General features: G+C 54.8%; 5 protein-coding genes across 5 annotated transcripts; 4 read left to right on the top strand and 1 right to left on the bottom strand.

The window, feature by feature from the left end:
• Positions 1-3,260: 3,260 nt before the first annotated feature.
• On the bottom strand, positions 3,261-3,815 carry L226DRAFT_532012 (uncharacterized protein). The gene is made up of 3 exons (XM_067680180.1): positions 3,797-3,815; positions 3,506-3,745; positions 3,261-3,440 (listed from the first exon to the last, which is right to left on the bottom strand). Exon 2 carries the CDS (start codon positions 3,722-3,724, stop codon positions 3,536-3,538), a length of 189 nt encoding a protein of 62 aa, XP_067539258.1. The 5' UTR covers positions 3,725-3,745; positions 3,797-3,815; the 3' UTR covers positions 3,261-3,440; positions 3,506-3,535.
• A 572-nt stretch (positions 3,816-4,387) lies between these two features.
• Positions 4,388-7,337, top strand: L226DRAFT_456833 (uncharacterized protein; the record flags this gene model as incomplete). The annotated part of the gene is made up of 10 exons (XM_067675326.1): positions 4,388-5,042; positions 5,102-5,244; positions 5,309-5,566; positions 5,616-5,846; positions 5,906-6,241; positions 6,304-6,546; positions 6,606-7,039; positions 7,096-7,119; positions 7,173-7,246; positions 7,297-7,337. The coding sequence occupies 10 exons, from the start codon at positions 4,388-4,390 to the stop codon at positions 7,335-7,337; spliced, it is 2,439 nt and encodes an 812-aa protein (XP_067539257.1).
• A 387-nt stretch (positions 7,338-7,724) lies between these two features.
• Positions 7,725-10,148, top strand: L226DRAFT_610550 (uncharacterized protein; the record flags this gene model as incomplete). Its single annotated transcript, XM_067686172.1, has 7 exons — positions 7,725-7,840; positions 7,899-8,458; positions 8,513-8,733; positions 8,796-8,977; positions 9,033-9,387; positions 9,439-9,626; positions 9,681-10,148. The coding sequence occupies 7 exons, from the start codon at positions 7,725-7,727 to the stop codon at positions 9,856-9,858; spliced, it is 1,800 nt and encodes a 599-aa protein (XP_067539256.1). The 3' UTR covers positions 9,859-10,148.
• Positions 10,149-10,810: 662 nt separating this feature from the next.
• L226DRAFT_610549 (uncharacterized protein) lies at positions 10,811-12,245 on the top strand (the record flags this gene model as incomplete). The annotated part of the gene is made up of 5 exons (XM_067686171.1): positions 10,811-11,089; positions 11,143-11,427; positions 11,478-11,515; positions 11,569-11,890; positions 11,946-12,245. The coding sequence occupies exons 1-5, from the start codon at positions 10,895-10,897 to the stop codon at positions 12,243-12,245; spliced, it is 1,140 nt and encodes a 379-aa protein (XP_067539255.1). The 5' UTR covers positions 10,811-10,894.
• A 1,269-nt stretch (positions 12,246-13,514) lies between these two features.
• L226DRAFT_568290 (uncharacterized protein) lies at positions 13,515-14,863 on the top strand (the record flags this gene model as incomplete). The annotated part of the gene is made up of 5 exons (XM_067684147.1): positions 13,515-13,736; positions 13,808-14,080; positions 14,130-14,167; positions 14,219-14,540; positions 14,597-14,863. 5 exons carry the CDS (start codon positions 13,515-13,517, stop codon positions 14,861-14,863), a joined length of 1,122 nt encoding a protein of 373 aa, XP_067539254.1.
• Between the last annotated feature and the right edge of the window lie 18 nt (positions 14,864-14,881).

Raw genomic sequence — 14,881 nt, 5'->3', positions numbered from 1 at the left:
TTCAAAGCAGGGATAGATCAGCGCATACGGAGTTGGATCGACGCCCATACTAGTTGCTCTGACATCGCATAGTCCGCGGGCTTCCCATGGGGACACTCAATGCAAAACACCGCTCATGTTTTGTTTCTGTCGCGTCTAACGTCTTCCCAAGGATACACTGGAGCCTACAACACAACCATGGGAAGCATCAGCAATGACCACGCGCGGCAGAAGCGTGCTTCGTGGACCCAGCCGTTCCTTGCGATTTTCAACACAGACGGAGAAGCGCACAAAGCACCCAGCACTCCGCCTACGTCGAACATGATGGTCAGCTCCAGCCTCCAGAAGCCTAGCCCTGCCGAGACGTACGTACGTACTCCGGGAGTTCTCTTGCAGGCCGCCGCAGATACGGATATCAGAATTCCCACCAGCATCTAGCGTCCGAGTACCACCGCGTGTTGCGCAAATAGATAACTATAGCCTGTGGAGAACTCCCAGCAAGGTGCTAAACTTCTGTGGCGTTGACGGCATGACACAGGGCCTGCGGACGTTTCGGTGCTCGGTGCCGACGAGGTCGCCCTGACAGATCCATCGAATCCGAGCTTCAGTTCACCGCAATGCTTCAATGGAGTACGTATCCCATAGCTGGGGAGACTCTGAGGGGTCAGCTGAGATAGCTTGTACTAGGGCTCTACGAGTCCGACCTCCAACCTCCGCGATGATTCCGGCAAAGTACGGCCGGACGGATATCTAAACACCGTGAGCTCACGAGGTCCCATCTCACGTACCTTAAGCGGCGTGATCATATCGATTTCAGCATAAGACGAATGCACGCGCTCGGAATCAGGTCCGAGGGGACACGGATACACGCCAGATCGGCGAAGCGCACAGCAACCCGCTCCCAGAAGCCCTCTGAAGCCCTGCGACGAACGCTGATGAACGCTCCAAGAACATCGAGTATAATCCACGATGGACGCACTGATAGCTCGCCAGAGACGCAGTTAAGGAGTATTTCGAAGCATTGCGAAAAACCTCCGTGGCCTCCCGGGCACCGGGATGGATTGGCCTTTTGGGTGCTAATGCGAATCCATCCGACATACCGAGACGTCCCTACTCCAGAAGGCAACCTCAGTTAGCGTCATACACGAAAGAGGCTAGCATGTCTGTGCCACTCACTGGCTGATATATTCATTAGGGCATGCTCAAAAATGACGAAAGCGATATTGGCATACGCCAAATGGAGGAAAAGGAGGACTACGCGAACGCGACGAGCCGGCGAAAACGGCTGAAGCGGTGGCACCTTGAACGTCTGGTGTGCAATATTGTGGCGTAGCGATGATCATGCTGGCCAGCGCATGGACCGCCTAGCACATCATCTGAGGGGACTTTTGGCGAAGTAGAGGATGAGAGCATAAGTATTTTAGACCCTGGCTGGACTCCGATAGGAAGCATTCAAACGGAGATGAACAGGGGGGGCGGCATGACAATAGCCGATGTCAAGAGGTGTTGGTTCTCTGTAAACACTGGCTCAGCGGAGTTCCAATAAGTACCTACACCTTCGGTAGGTACCAATCGACTAATGACAACACCCCAATAGCACCTGCTAGAAGTTAGTAGAACCCGGGGAATAATTGCTTGCACATCGGCCGTCAACGTCTTTTCTGCGGTACCGGAGTTCGCTTGTCAGACGAGATGAGGCTACTGAGTAGTGAAGCGGTAGGTCTCAGGTCTGCGCAGGGTCTGCGGATTGTTGGAAGGCTTGCTTACGGCCGCCGTCCTTACGTCCTCGGCTGACGGCATCGCTTCATGCGCATGCCCAGCGACTCTATGCCACGGCCTCAGGGCGTGCCCACTGCACAATCTTCGCGGAGCTGATGAGAACCTGAAGAAAGCATTTCAAAGTGGGAAGAGCTCGCGCCATCCCACACGCTCGAGCTCGAGCAGAAGATATCTATGCTGTCGTTGTGAGTTGAACGTGATAGGACCCCGGCTGGATTCCCCTACTAGGCAGACGGTTGACGGGCCTATTGACGGCCACCCAACAACGGATCTTGACGATGTCTTGACTGCGCTCCTCTGAGCGCATTCCTGCGTTGAGTCAAGCTATCCAACCAGTTATGGCCAAGTCCTCCTCCAGTTCTTGAGCGCTAGCCGCCAGCCGGGTCAGGAGATGCATCATGATCGTCAAAGGAGTCCTGCCAGAATTTGGGAGGGAAGGTGGTGATTATACGAGTGCTGCAGTGAAGTATGGATGGAGCTTCTTCGACAACTACTGCGTCCTGCATCGGCGTCCTGGGCACGGGCAGGGCACTACTGGTGCAAGCGCCTGCACGGACCTGTGGATGGAGTCCGAGAGGGCAGCAGTTGCCAAGGCGAACGCCAGACTGTCTCAGAGTTGTAGAGGATTTCTCAGAAGGAAAGTCGGAACCGGGCCTTTTACTGGAGGTCTACCTTCGGGGCGTGGACCACAACGCATCGGGGCCGCGTCGAAGATCCCCGCTTGAGCACTTTGCGAGATCTTATAACACAAGTGGTTAGGTTCGTGATGTGAGGGTCGCGTCACGACTCGCAAAGGACATTACATCTAGGCGCGATGCAGTTTGAGGTTGTCGCCTGGAAGTGGGCAAGACAAGGAACGACCGAGAGAAGCGCCGCCAACGCTCCGCGAGTAAAGCATATGGCAGTGCGGGCTCACGCTGACGGGGTTGCAACCAGCGTACGACCAGGCGCATTCTAAACTTCACATGTCACACGGCGAGGCAATTCACTGACTGAAGGCCTTGAGAGCGCGTTCCGCTTGCTTGATAACTCCACCTTCAGGCTCATCGTGTGGGCATCCTCGCCGGTGTTTCGTGCCAACTGACCCGATAGAAACTGCGAACGTGAGGCCACAGCCGATGTCAGCACACGCACCGTTACTGACGCCTCAACACACACACCTATCTGCTCTCGTGCCAGCTTCAGGCTTAGACCCTGTGGCGGATTCCATGCCTACGGTCAGTAGTAAATACCGTTGCGTGGACTTGGTCAGGCCTGACCCGCTCAATGACCTTCCGATAGTCACTATTCTTCTCGATAGTCACGTAGACTCCGAAGAGAACGACACCATCATGACGCTGGCGAACTGGCAATTGTTGTCCCGTCAGAAGCCGAAGCGCAGCCCGCAGGGCTGGAATGTCCCTGGACGCCAACCGCGCAGTGGCATATATTCTGAGACCCGGTCATGGAGAGTTTGAACGAAATTCTCAACGAGGTTCTTGGACACTGAAGGGGTACACGAGGCTTGGCAGAACTATGGGTGCTCCGTTCGGAGGTCAAGGACCGCATAGACGTAAAGGGCGCCGCAGTATCATTCCTAGCGGTACATCGCTGATTAGAACATACCCGAGCCACAACGTAGTGCGACAGGGGATGGGAAGTCTTGTCTGCGGTACACTAGTGGCGTGAAAGTATTGCAGACCTAGGCGAGGACGGAGTCGGAGTCGGCAATTATGCCTCGAGGAAGAGGCGTGGTGGAGGGCGTACCACGTATCCGTCTAGTCACGCTGCGACCGTCTCAATGCGACTTCCCCTTCGTCAACATGTTCTCGGCGACAACGTAGGTGGTGAATGCGACTAGCGCAACGCCGAACCCGGGAAACGCGCGTGCAAACATGGCACGGCGAGAGAAGACTGGATGCTTGCGCCAGGCTTCGCGCTTTGCCCAGGGGTCGCGGAAGAGCTGGGGATCTTGCTGTGAGGACATCTGGAGACAAAGGAGTGAGAGGTGAGCAGCACAGACGACTCGAGGTACAAACGAGTTGATTGTTCGGCGCAGGCAGCGGCGAGGAGGAGACACTGACAACGTCCGTCCGACGCCCTTGCCGCCCGCAGTGCAGCCGTCACACTAGGCGCCGGGGCACGGGATGCTTGTTTAGGGCAGGTTCGGTGATACTTCAACAGATTGGAGCTGGCACTCTTCCCCAGCCTGCTTTTCTTGTCTCACGTCCATTCCTTCTTGCCGTCTGACCACCATCTGCCTGTCTCTACGGCCCCCACTCCCGTCTCCGCTATGTCTGACGACGTCTCCATGTTCTCTGACGACGACACGCCTCTCAGTGTGAAGCCTACTACCGCCAACGGCGCGCTGAACGGACACGTTGCTCAGAATGGGAATGGTCGAGTCAAGGACGACTCGTCCATGAGTGAGGATGACGATGTACCATTGGTGAGTGGTTCGCACTTGACTGTGGCGAATGTCTCTGAATTTCCCGAGGTACAGTCTCAGACTACTCGTACTAAATCCGAACCTATGACCCCGGACACCCGGACACTCAAACGGAAGAAGCCGATTGCCTTTGAGTCGTCTAGCGAAGACGACAAGCCTCTTGCCTCAACACCTGCGAAGTTGAAGACGGCGGCTGTGCCTATGCCAGGTGCCGTCCAGGCGACCACCACTAAGGCGACCACCGCGAACGGCAAGCGTGCCTCGCGGAATACGAAGGCGATAGTCGAGTCGGAGGACGATGACGACGACGCGCCGTTGGCCAAACCCAAGCGCGCGGCTAACGGCAAGGGCAAGGCCGCAGCGACGAAGGGGAAGGTTGCGGCGGCGAAGGGGAAGGGTCGGCCGCCGAAGAAGAAGGTGAAGCAGGAGGAGTCTGAACCGGACATCGAGTCCGAGGATGAGACGCCACCACCCAAGAAGGCACCTGCGAAGGGCAAGCGGAAGACGAAGGACGAGAGCGACGCGGATGACGAGAGCTTCTCGGACGACGACAAACCACTTCAGAAGAAGCGCGCCTCGGCCAAGAAGGCGGCGCCATCCAAGAAGGTGAAGGCGGCGGCGTCCGACGACGTCAAGCCGAAGAAGAGGGGTGCGAAGAAGGAGGAGGATGCGGTGGCGACACCCAAGAAGGGAAAGACGAAGAAGGAGGAGGATGCGGAGGACACTTACAAGTGGTGGGAAGAGCAGAACGCTAATCGAGACGGGTCTGTCAAGTGGGAGACCTTGGAGCACAACGGTGTGTACTTCCCGCCACCGTACGAGCCTCTCCCGAAGCATATCAAGATGAAGTACAACGGTACGTTTTGAGTCGCATCGGAAAGCTTGGTGGCTTGGTGGCTGATTGTGAACCGACAGGCCAGGTTGTGGAGCTTCCTCCCGAGTCCGAAGAGGTCGCCGGATTCTACGCCGCGCTGCTCGAGACCGACCATGCGAAGGATGCCACGTTTAACAAGAACTTTTTCGACGACTTCCTCAAGATCTTGAAGAAGTATCCTCCTGTACGTCTGTCTCCCCGCATCATCGCATTACCGCCACCCGCCCCTCACTCTCGAATGACCGTAGCGGAACGGCCACAAGATCACGAAGTTGGAGCTCTGTGATTTCAGGCCGATGTTCGAGCACTTCGAGGCGGAGAAGGAGAAGAAGAAACAGATGAGCCAGGCAGAGAAGAAGGCTGCGAAGGCTGCCAAGGACGCGCTTGAAGCGCCGTACACGCACTGTTTCCTCGATGGTCGTAAAGAGAAGGTTGGCAATTTCCGCGTCGAACCTCCCGGTCTGTTCCGCGGACGTGGTGATCATCCAAGGAAGGGTGCCCTCAAGGTAGTACCCCTCTGCCGAACTGCTGCCAGTGACTGACGTAGCGTGATAGCTTCGAGTGCGTCCTGAGGACATCACGATCAACATCGGTAAAGATGTACCTGTACCTGTACCGAACGTGCCGGGCAAGTGGAAGGAGGTCGTGCACGACAATACGGTCACCTGGTTGGCGAACTGGGTGGAGAACGTCAACGGCAACTACAAGTATGTTTTCCTTGCCGCGGGCAGCTCTCTCAAGGGCCAAAGCGACTGGCAGAAGTTCGAGAAGGCCCGTGAACTGAAGGTCAGTCATCCAGAGTTATTGTACAGCCTGCCCTTGGCCTTACCTATTCATCCGTGTAGAATTATGTCGACAAGATTCGTCTCGATTATAACGAAGCGCTGAAGAGCAAGAACATGGGCGAACGTCAGCGTGCGACGGCCATGTACTTCATTGACAAGCTTGCGCTTCGTGCTGGTAACGAGAAGGGTGAAGACGAGGCGGATACCGTGGGCTGCTGTTCTCTGCGCTGCGAACACGTCACCCTGGAGCCGCCCGACAGGCTTGTCTTCGACTTCCTTGGTAAAGACTCTATTCGATACTACAACGAAGTGCCCGTCACGGAGCAAGTGTATAAGAATATCCGCATCTTCAAAAACGACAAGAACGACGAGGACGAATTGTTTGACCGCGTGAATGTGCGTGTGCATGATCCGTTAAGCTTCATCACTGTCGTTGACGCTCCCTGGGGTCGATGCAGACGGGTGCTCTAAACCGGCACCTTGCGTCGTACATGAAGGGCCTCACTGCGAAGGTTTTTCGTACCTTCAACGCGTCTATGACCTTCCAAGATCTGCTTGACCGTGTTACACCGGAGAAGGGCACCGTTCAGGAGAAGTTGAACGCGTACAACCATGCTAACCGTGAGGTTGCCATCCTGTGCAACCATCAACGTGCCGTACCCAAGACGCATGAGCAGTCCATGTCGAAGATGCGCGAGAAGGTATTTGTCTCCTTTGTTCAGGGTGGTGGCGATGTTGACCCGGTGTTACTCGACTCCAGCTACGCGGCCTGAAGTACGAGCGCATGAAGCTTCGTCACGCACTCTTCGCAATCGATCCAAAGTTCAAGAAGAAGAAGAAGTACGTTGACGACGAGTCCGACCTCGATGACGACGCGATTGCGAACCACGAGGACACGCTCAAGGCTAAGGAGCTCGAGAAGGCGGAGAAGAAGTTCCAGAAGGATAATGAGAAGCTGAAGGAAGACGGCAAGGAGCAGCAAGAGGAGTCGGTGCTCAAGGAGAAGCTCAAGGAGATTGAGGCGGAATACAAGCGGCTCAAGAAGGAGCGTGGTACGGGCAAGCATGTCATGAAGAAGGAGAAGCCGACGGAGAAGATCGAGGAGGCCATCGACAAGTTGGACGAGCGTATCAAGACGTTCAAGCTGCAGATGGAAGACAGGGAGGCCGGAAAGGAGGTCGCGCTGGGCACGAGGTGAGTGCAGTCTTTGTCGAGTGGCGAAAATGTATTTACGGCTGGATTGTCACCAGTAAAATCAATTACTTGGACCCTAGGTATGTTGCATTCTTGTCTGCGTCCCCGAGCGTCCTGCTCATCGATGACATAGAATCACCGTCGCTTGGTGTAAAGCGTATGACGTTCCAGTAGAGAAGCTATTCTCCAAAACCCTCATGACCAAGTGTACGTCCTTCGTTCGCTCTGCGCCGTTCTACTCTCACCGACATGCACAGTCCCCTGGGCTATGGAGGTGGACACGGACTGGAAGTTCTGATGTTATTCCTACATTATTATCATCACACTCGGAGGCATCTACACATCTACGCACGCATCCTCGGACGATACACTCGACTTGCTCTCCTCACGCTGTTCGTCGCATATCCCTCATCGCATATACATCACATGTCTTTTTAGTACCTGTAGAAGTGCCTGTCGGAGAACTGGTGTCTATAGTGGCAATGTATCCCATATATTATGTGTTCCACATCGAACACGTCTGCATTTAAGTGTGCTAGTACGCTAACGTACGACAGTCAACCCGGGCGCTTCAGGATCATGCCATAATCGAAAGCATTGAGCACGTGCGGCTTCATATAGAGGAACGTCACTCAGACTGACAGTGACTGCGGGCTCCATCCTCTCATCTGTACCACGACACGCCATGTCTTCACGACCTCCGTTCACCTCCAAAACCCCCTGGGATGCACTCGGCGTTGAGTCTGGGGAGGAGACAGAGGAGGAGGTCCTTGACGAGACACCGTCATCGCAGCCGGAGAGGTACGTATGACGTTGTCCACACTGCTTGCCACGACGCGCTCAGCGATCACCCTTTCAGCTCGAGCGAGTCTCCTGTGAAGCTGTCCAAAAGTGCTCTCAAGAAGCAAAAGGCGTTGGCTCGTGCGGAGAAACGCCAGCTGGAAAAGGCCGCGCGCGCTGCTGCAAGGGCCCAGAAGGCGACGGGGGGTGCCCAGCCGGCCGTACCACCAGCCTCTGAAGACGCACCGATCGAGGAGCCCGCAGCCGCGGATGTGGTAGAGCCGTCGCCTGTTGAGGAGGTGGTAGAGGAGGTGCGCGCACCCCAGCCTGTCGCGCCAAAACCTGCGAATGGTGCCGCACACTCGTCGGTCGCTACGAATGGGTCGGCGCCGCAAGCACCCACAAATGAGCACCCTTCTGCTGCTCCATCCCCTCCCCCTCCTGCCTACAATACGCCTGCCGCTGTCAAGCCTACCCCCGCCCCGTCAGAGAAAGTGTCGAACCTGGCGCCACGCAAGATCGACATCGAGACCCCTCTGGAGAAGTCAGTCGCGCCAGAGCAGAGCGAGCAGGTCAAGAAGAGACAGAGCTTCCTGACACGTACGCTCTGGACATTCATCATGATTGGAGGTTTCATATGTGAGTTCTGCCCTCTATGTTATGCGGCGTAGCCTGATTTCCTCCCATTATTAGTCCTTCTGCTCATGGGACACCCTTACATGATCGTCCTGGTCATGCTCTGCCAAACGCTGGTGTACCGCGAGGTCACCTCCCTGTTCTCCTTGAGGCGCAAGGACGTTGGCGATGACCAAAATGCGCGGGGTCGCGATCCATGGAGCAAGACGCTTAACTGGTACTTCTTCGCTGTCACGAACTACTTCCTGTACGGTGAGAGCATCATCTACTACTTCAAGGTAAGTTTGCTCGTTCTATGGTCGCGAATCGTCCTCACTTCTGGCACCCCGTCCCTTTGTAGCACGTTGTGTTCTCGAATGTGCAGTTGACACTGTTTGCGACGAACCACCGTTTCGTCAGCTTCACGCTGTACCTGATCGGCTTCGTTGGGTTTGTGTTGTCTCTCAAGCGTGGCTACTTGAAGCAGCAATTCGGGCTGTTCTGCTGGGTGCACATGACGTTGCTCCTCATTGTCGTGTCGAGGTGCGTGAACCACCCGGTGTTGTGCTGTATCCTTACGCTGACCTGATGATTGAAGTCACTTCATCGTGAACAACATTCTTGAGGGCCTTATCTGGTTTTGGGTCCCCGCGTCGCTCGTCATCTGCAACGACGTATTCGCATACGTATGGGGCATTACCGTTGGCCGTACTCCGCTCATCAAGTTGTCTCCGAAGAAGACCGTGGAGGGATTCATTGGCGCGTTCTTCAGCACGATCATCTTCGGTTTGCTCTGGGGCACCTATTTCATGCGTTTCGACTACATGATCTGTCCCATGAACGATCTCGGTGTCACTGCGTTTAGTGGTGATCTTCACTGCAAGCCCAACCCTGTCTTTGTGTGGCGCGAATTCGAGATCCCGTCTCCCGTCCGCGCGTTCCTCGGTCCAGTGGTCAGTTTGACTGCAACTATAAGTTACGGATAACACTGACTCTCCTTTCAGGGCGATCACTTCACGACGATCCCGTACGCGCCTTACCAGTTCCATCTTCTCGTCCTGGCATGCTTTGCATCTCTGGTTGCGCCGTTTGGTGGTTTCTTCGCCTCCGGATTCAAGCGGGCCTTTGACATCAAGGACTTTGGGCATAGTATCCCCGGCCACGGTGGCATGACCGATCGTATGGACTGCCAGTATGTCTGCTCTGAAGTTCCGATTACCGTCCGTTGCTGACACGATTGCTACAGGTTCCTTATGGGGGTGTTCACATACGTCTACTACAGCAGTCTCATTCGTGAGAACAACGTCACCGTCGGATCTGTGCTCCAGACGATCGCTAGCGGCCTCACTATCAACGAACAGCTCGAGCTCTTGGGTGACCTGAAGCGGTACATCGAGAGCCAGGGTGTGACCGTCAAGTTCTGAGGTTGCCGTGCGCCCATTGCAAGTGTGTTGGTGGTGGATGAGAGGGACGGGATGACGTGGCTTTGTGCAAGGCAGTCAGTGACTGCCTAGTTTCGTGCCTTCAGGACTCGTCGATGACTTGCTGTCTGGTTCAACCCATATTCTATATCACATAATCCTGTCGCCGTGCATCACCCATGCTAGTCTCGATCTCAACAGTAATTGCAATACGATTGTTATGCTTTCACTTCGCCGACACTCTTAAGACTGCAAGCATGTCTACAATGATGCACACCATCTGCGTTAGAGGGTTTACATATAGAGGATCGATTCGAATCGTAGCATGAAGGCACAACAGGCTAAGTGTTCACGACAACGCCCTTTACAATGACGATAGTGAATAAAGCCTCAGGTACTCCCAGAACGCGATCGATTGAGGACAACGCATCTTCAATAATTTTCTCTGAAGTTCATCTATCTCCTCGTCGAGCTTCGAAGAAACAGGCTTCCCTCCAAGACGCCTGAGGAGACGCACTCCAGGTTGCTCGGGTGGATAGCATGGACGGGAAGGCTGAGGGCGCCATGGAGAAAGAGAGTGAACTGCTCCGGGTCCGAGTACCAGAGAGGGGGGTTAAGGAAGAAGAGATCCAGCTCCTAGTAGTGCAAGCGATTATGCCGGATGTGACAACGGAGATATATAGAGGACCATAGTCGAGACGAAGAAGCAGTCGTGAGTACAAAGTCAGCCAGAGAAGTCCCGGGCGCGATACCGGATGTTCACTGCGTGGCTAACATCATGACACGCGGCATATTCGTGCGTAATAGAAGCTGCTAGACCTTTGCGAGAGACAAAGAGGTTGAAAGTCGATGTGGTGTACCAGTCGCGAACCTGTTGACGCGACGTGAGAGCGATGATGGTCGATGTTGACCTTGTGTAGACGCTGGTAGTTAGCTGGCCTCCGGACGTCCATGTCGCGAGTTGTGGTTGTGCTCACTTCCGCCACCCGCCTCTCTCTACATCTCCACCACCCTCTCATTTGAAAACCTTGCGCTGAATATGGGTCCGTTAGCGGAAGAGCTGGGCATGTTGAACGAGTGGGAAATAGTCTGGCGTGATCGTTATGAATGGCTACAGCAGGCCGGCTATACCCTTCGACCTAGGTACCGCCCAGGATGGAAACCCTCATGGAAGGAGCCCAAAAAAGGACCCAAACGGATTTACTTTGCGTATGAGGATGGGGTAGAAATCACGGTGTGTTCGGAATAAACAAGGTCAGTACCGCTAACATATACCCGGCCGAATAGGTGCCGCAGATCATGGACGCCGTACGCACCTCGGACGGCAGTATCGTGGTGCTCAAGGAGATACGCAAGTCCGTACACCCGTTCGAGATTGAGATTGGGCGCTACTTCTCAACACCGCCCGTCTCTTCTGACGCACGGAACCATTGCTGTCCTATCTTGGATGTACTACAAGACCCCGGCGATCCAGATATCGAGTTCGTGGTTATGCCGCTACTTCGACTGTTCAATGACCCCCCATTTGTGACTGTGGGCGAGGTCATGGAGTTTCTCCGACAAGCCTTCGAGGTATGCGTTACCTCTTCCTTACTGGCCCATGCTCACCCTTAATGCCTCAGGGTCTCCAGTTCATGCATGAACATCACGTCGCACACCGGTGTGTATACCTGCAGACTGTTCCGGTCACGCATCCTCATGATCTGCCAATAGTGACTGTGGAGCGTTGAATGTCATGATGGATTCACGGCCCATCTTGCCTAACAACTTCCATCCCCAAGCACCGTACAGGAACTTGAACGGTCAAGGGTTCGTGAAGGCCTACACGCGTACAGCACACCCGGTCCGATACTATTTTACCGACTTCGGCATCTCGCGGAAGTACAGCGCCGACAACCCAAACCCAATGGAAGTGCCAATCTTCGGCGGCGACAAGTCGGTTCCCGAGCACCTCGAGGATCCTCTCCGACCTCGCAATCCTTTCCGTACCGATGTATACTATCTTGGCAGTCTCATGCGGACAAGATTTCTGCAGGTGAGTCGGGATTGCTGAGCTCGCGCCACGACGTGCTAACCACGTCCCTGCGTAGGTGTATACTAATCTGACGGTACTCGAGCCGCTCGTTGCGAGGATGACTCAAGCCGACCCGGACAAGCGTCCTACTATGGACGAGGTCGTGGCCTCATTCGGCGACATCTTGTCGAAGATGTCATGGTTGCAGCTTCGCACGCGCCTCGTATGGCGGAGGGACGGGTTCTTCATGAACGTCATCAAGGGCGTCTACCAATTGTCTGCGCGGACCATTCCTCACATGCTGATGGGGCGTAAAGCATTACCTACTCCCCAGGCAGCCCTCGGCTGGTCTGAGAGTGCAATACCCCCGTCATAACCTCATCGCCTTGGTTGCCATATTGCTTTGCTGGTCCTTGTATGTCTCTTGCTAGTACATTCGTCATGTTTTCTTAGCACGTCAATACCACACGTTGACTCTCGTCCGTCCCACATGGAGCCAGCTAATGACATTGGTTCGGCCCTAATGTAGCCCATACGCAGGCTGCTTAACCAAACCTGAGAACTATAGTGGGTCCTTCAAGTTCCGACGAGAAGACGATACCACCGTCGCCGATCTCGGGAGTACTGAAATGAAGACTAAAAGCGCGTCTGCGAGCCAGAGCTTCGGCGGATCCCGGGTTGTAGTTATGTACTCTACTTTCACAGACGCTCAAGGTCTGCCATGAATCACTTGGCTTGCACCGTACTTCATGCATCTGAGTCCTCTGCAGCTCTCTCGTGGTCGCTATCATGAGACGCACATATCACTGCTGTTGTCGTCTGCAGAGGTAAGCCGTCCAACTGGAAAGGCACAGTCTGTTAGCTAGACACGGTACTTCGAGTCAGGCCGCAGGAGTCATCATCGCGGGATACTCTTCCTCGCGCTGGCCTTACATGCGCGCGAGGCGAAGCGGCTCATTACAAACGATGATGCTATCAGATGACTTCATTTGTATCGATCGACAACAGCTTCTGACGCGACGTACTGAGTACATATTGGCCAGCCGGCCCTCAAGCCTGCGATAATGTGATGGTGTCAAGTACCACTGTATTGTTCAAGACCTCTCATATAAAGACCGAGGATGTTCCCCTGCATGAAGACCGGACACCTCCCGGATCACCAAGACTCGACTGGGTTCGTGGGATGTACGAGTACCGAGTCGTACATCACAGCGACAGTACGTTCGGCAACCGTCACATACATCCGAGTCCGCATACACCTAATACTCTCCCCCTCTGCAGCATTGTACAGATAAGTTCTCATCCGAAATCCCGCTCGTGCCCGCGCTGTAGTCGCGGTGCCGCTCCACGAGGCTGGTACGTCTTCTTCTACGGATGGCAGGTACACAAAGGCTTTCAGTCGCAATTGGACAGAACTGATGGCGGACATATCCTCATCAGACGAAGTCTTGTTAAGCCCGCCACCCATCGTCGTCAGCGCAGGGTGCACTCCGATCGTCAGAACAAAGGAGACCCATCATGGCAATGCAGTGGCACCGAAGCGCCCCCATCGTCCTCCGCCACTTATAAGTGGATTCCCCGCTGCGACATCTGCAGTACTTCCCTCTGTCCTATTTCCTGTTGTAGGTTCCGATCTGGACACAGGATGCCCAGCGCCGTCCGCCAATCTGTCGCCGACCTGCTCGTCCCGGAAGCCGAAGCTCTAGGGAAACTCACTGAGGAGGAAGAGTGGTGGCGCGATAACTCCTACTTTTTAGAGTACAAGTCATACTTCCTCCGTCGTCGCTATCAGCCTCGATGGGAGCCGTCGTGGAAGAACTATCCAAATCGGCATCCTAGCGAGTTCGAAGATCGGCACAGACACGAGGTATGTAAGAACTTGCCCATGCCACCGTTTGGTGTCGTGATAGTATGTACTCACCCAGTACCCTATACTAGAACACTGCCATCATAGACGCGAGACGCATGGTCAATCGCTACCCGCGGCTCGTGGCTCTGAAGCTAATCAACAAATCCGAAGAATTGTTTTTGATCGATTGGTTGTACTCGCCCGTGAACCGCCGGGATCCTAGGAACCACACAGTGCAGGTATTGGACAAATGGCAGATGGATGATCGATCGGTGTTGGCAATGCCCCTTCTGCGCCCGTGCGATGACCCGGCATGGGACACAGTGGGTGAGGTAGTCTCCTTCCTCAAGCAAGTGTTCGATGTAAGCTCCCTTCCTACCGTCTCGAAGTATGGTATTGAACTGTTCTCAGGGAGTCGAATTCATGCATGAGAAGAACGTCGCGCATCGGTATGCTACAGTATCTTCTTCCTCTCCTCGTATCCCACTGACCTTGCGCAGAGATATCAAGGCTGCCAGCATAATGTACGACCCTCTCCACATGTACTACGAGGGCTTCTACCATCCGCTCCTTCGAGACAGAAACTACGAACTTACGGGGAAAGCCAAACATCGCACGCGCACGGACCAGCCGGTCAAGTACTTCTTCGTCAGCTTCGGCAAGGCGAATCGATACTGGAACACGACGCGCCCGAGAGAGTCGCCCCTCTTGGATCGAAAGATGACTTTAGGTGAACTGCAGCACCTCGACGACAGACCGGTCGATCCCTTCAAGACGGACATTTACGCTCTCGGGAAGATGGTTCGGACCACCGTCCTGATGGTATGTCCCAGTCCAAGCAGCACGTACTACACTGACGAACCTGCCCAATTATCCAGAAGTTCAAAGGGGTCTCGTTTCTGGCTCCGCTCGTCAAGGACATGCTCCAAGACAATGCGTCGAAGAGGCCGACCGCGCCTGATGTCGTGCGGCGCTTTAACGCCCTCCTAGGTGCCTTAACAGAGAGACAGCTGCGAGCGCGGCTTGTTCCCGCTTATGAAGAGCCCGTCCTTGCTGTACGCCGGAATATTTGTCACACGTTCCGGACGATGCGCTACAAGCTCCAGGACAAGGACGCCGTCCCTCTTCCTGTAGATCCGCTCTGACATGCGGCAACAATTCGT

The sequence above is a fragment of the Lentinus tigrinus genome (genome assembly GCF_003813185.1).
Source record: "Lentinus tigrinus ALCF2SS1-7 unplaced genomic scaffold L226scaffold_5, whole genome shotgun sequence".
Classification (NCBI taxonomy): domain Eukaryota; kingdom Fungi; phylum Basidiomycota; class Agaricomycetes; order Polyporales; family Polyporaceae; genus Lentinus; species Lentinus tigrinus.
The sequence above is the reverse complement of the archived record's forward strand: the minus strand, read 5'-3'. Positions and strand labels throughout refer to the sequence as shown.

Excerpts from the sequence above, each read along its gene's own strand:
- L226DRAFT_532012 (XM_067680180.1), bottom strand. The coding sequence starts at position 3,724 with ATGTCCTCACAGCAAGATCCCCAGCTCTTCCGCGACCCCTGGGCAAAG.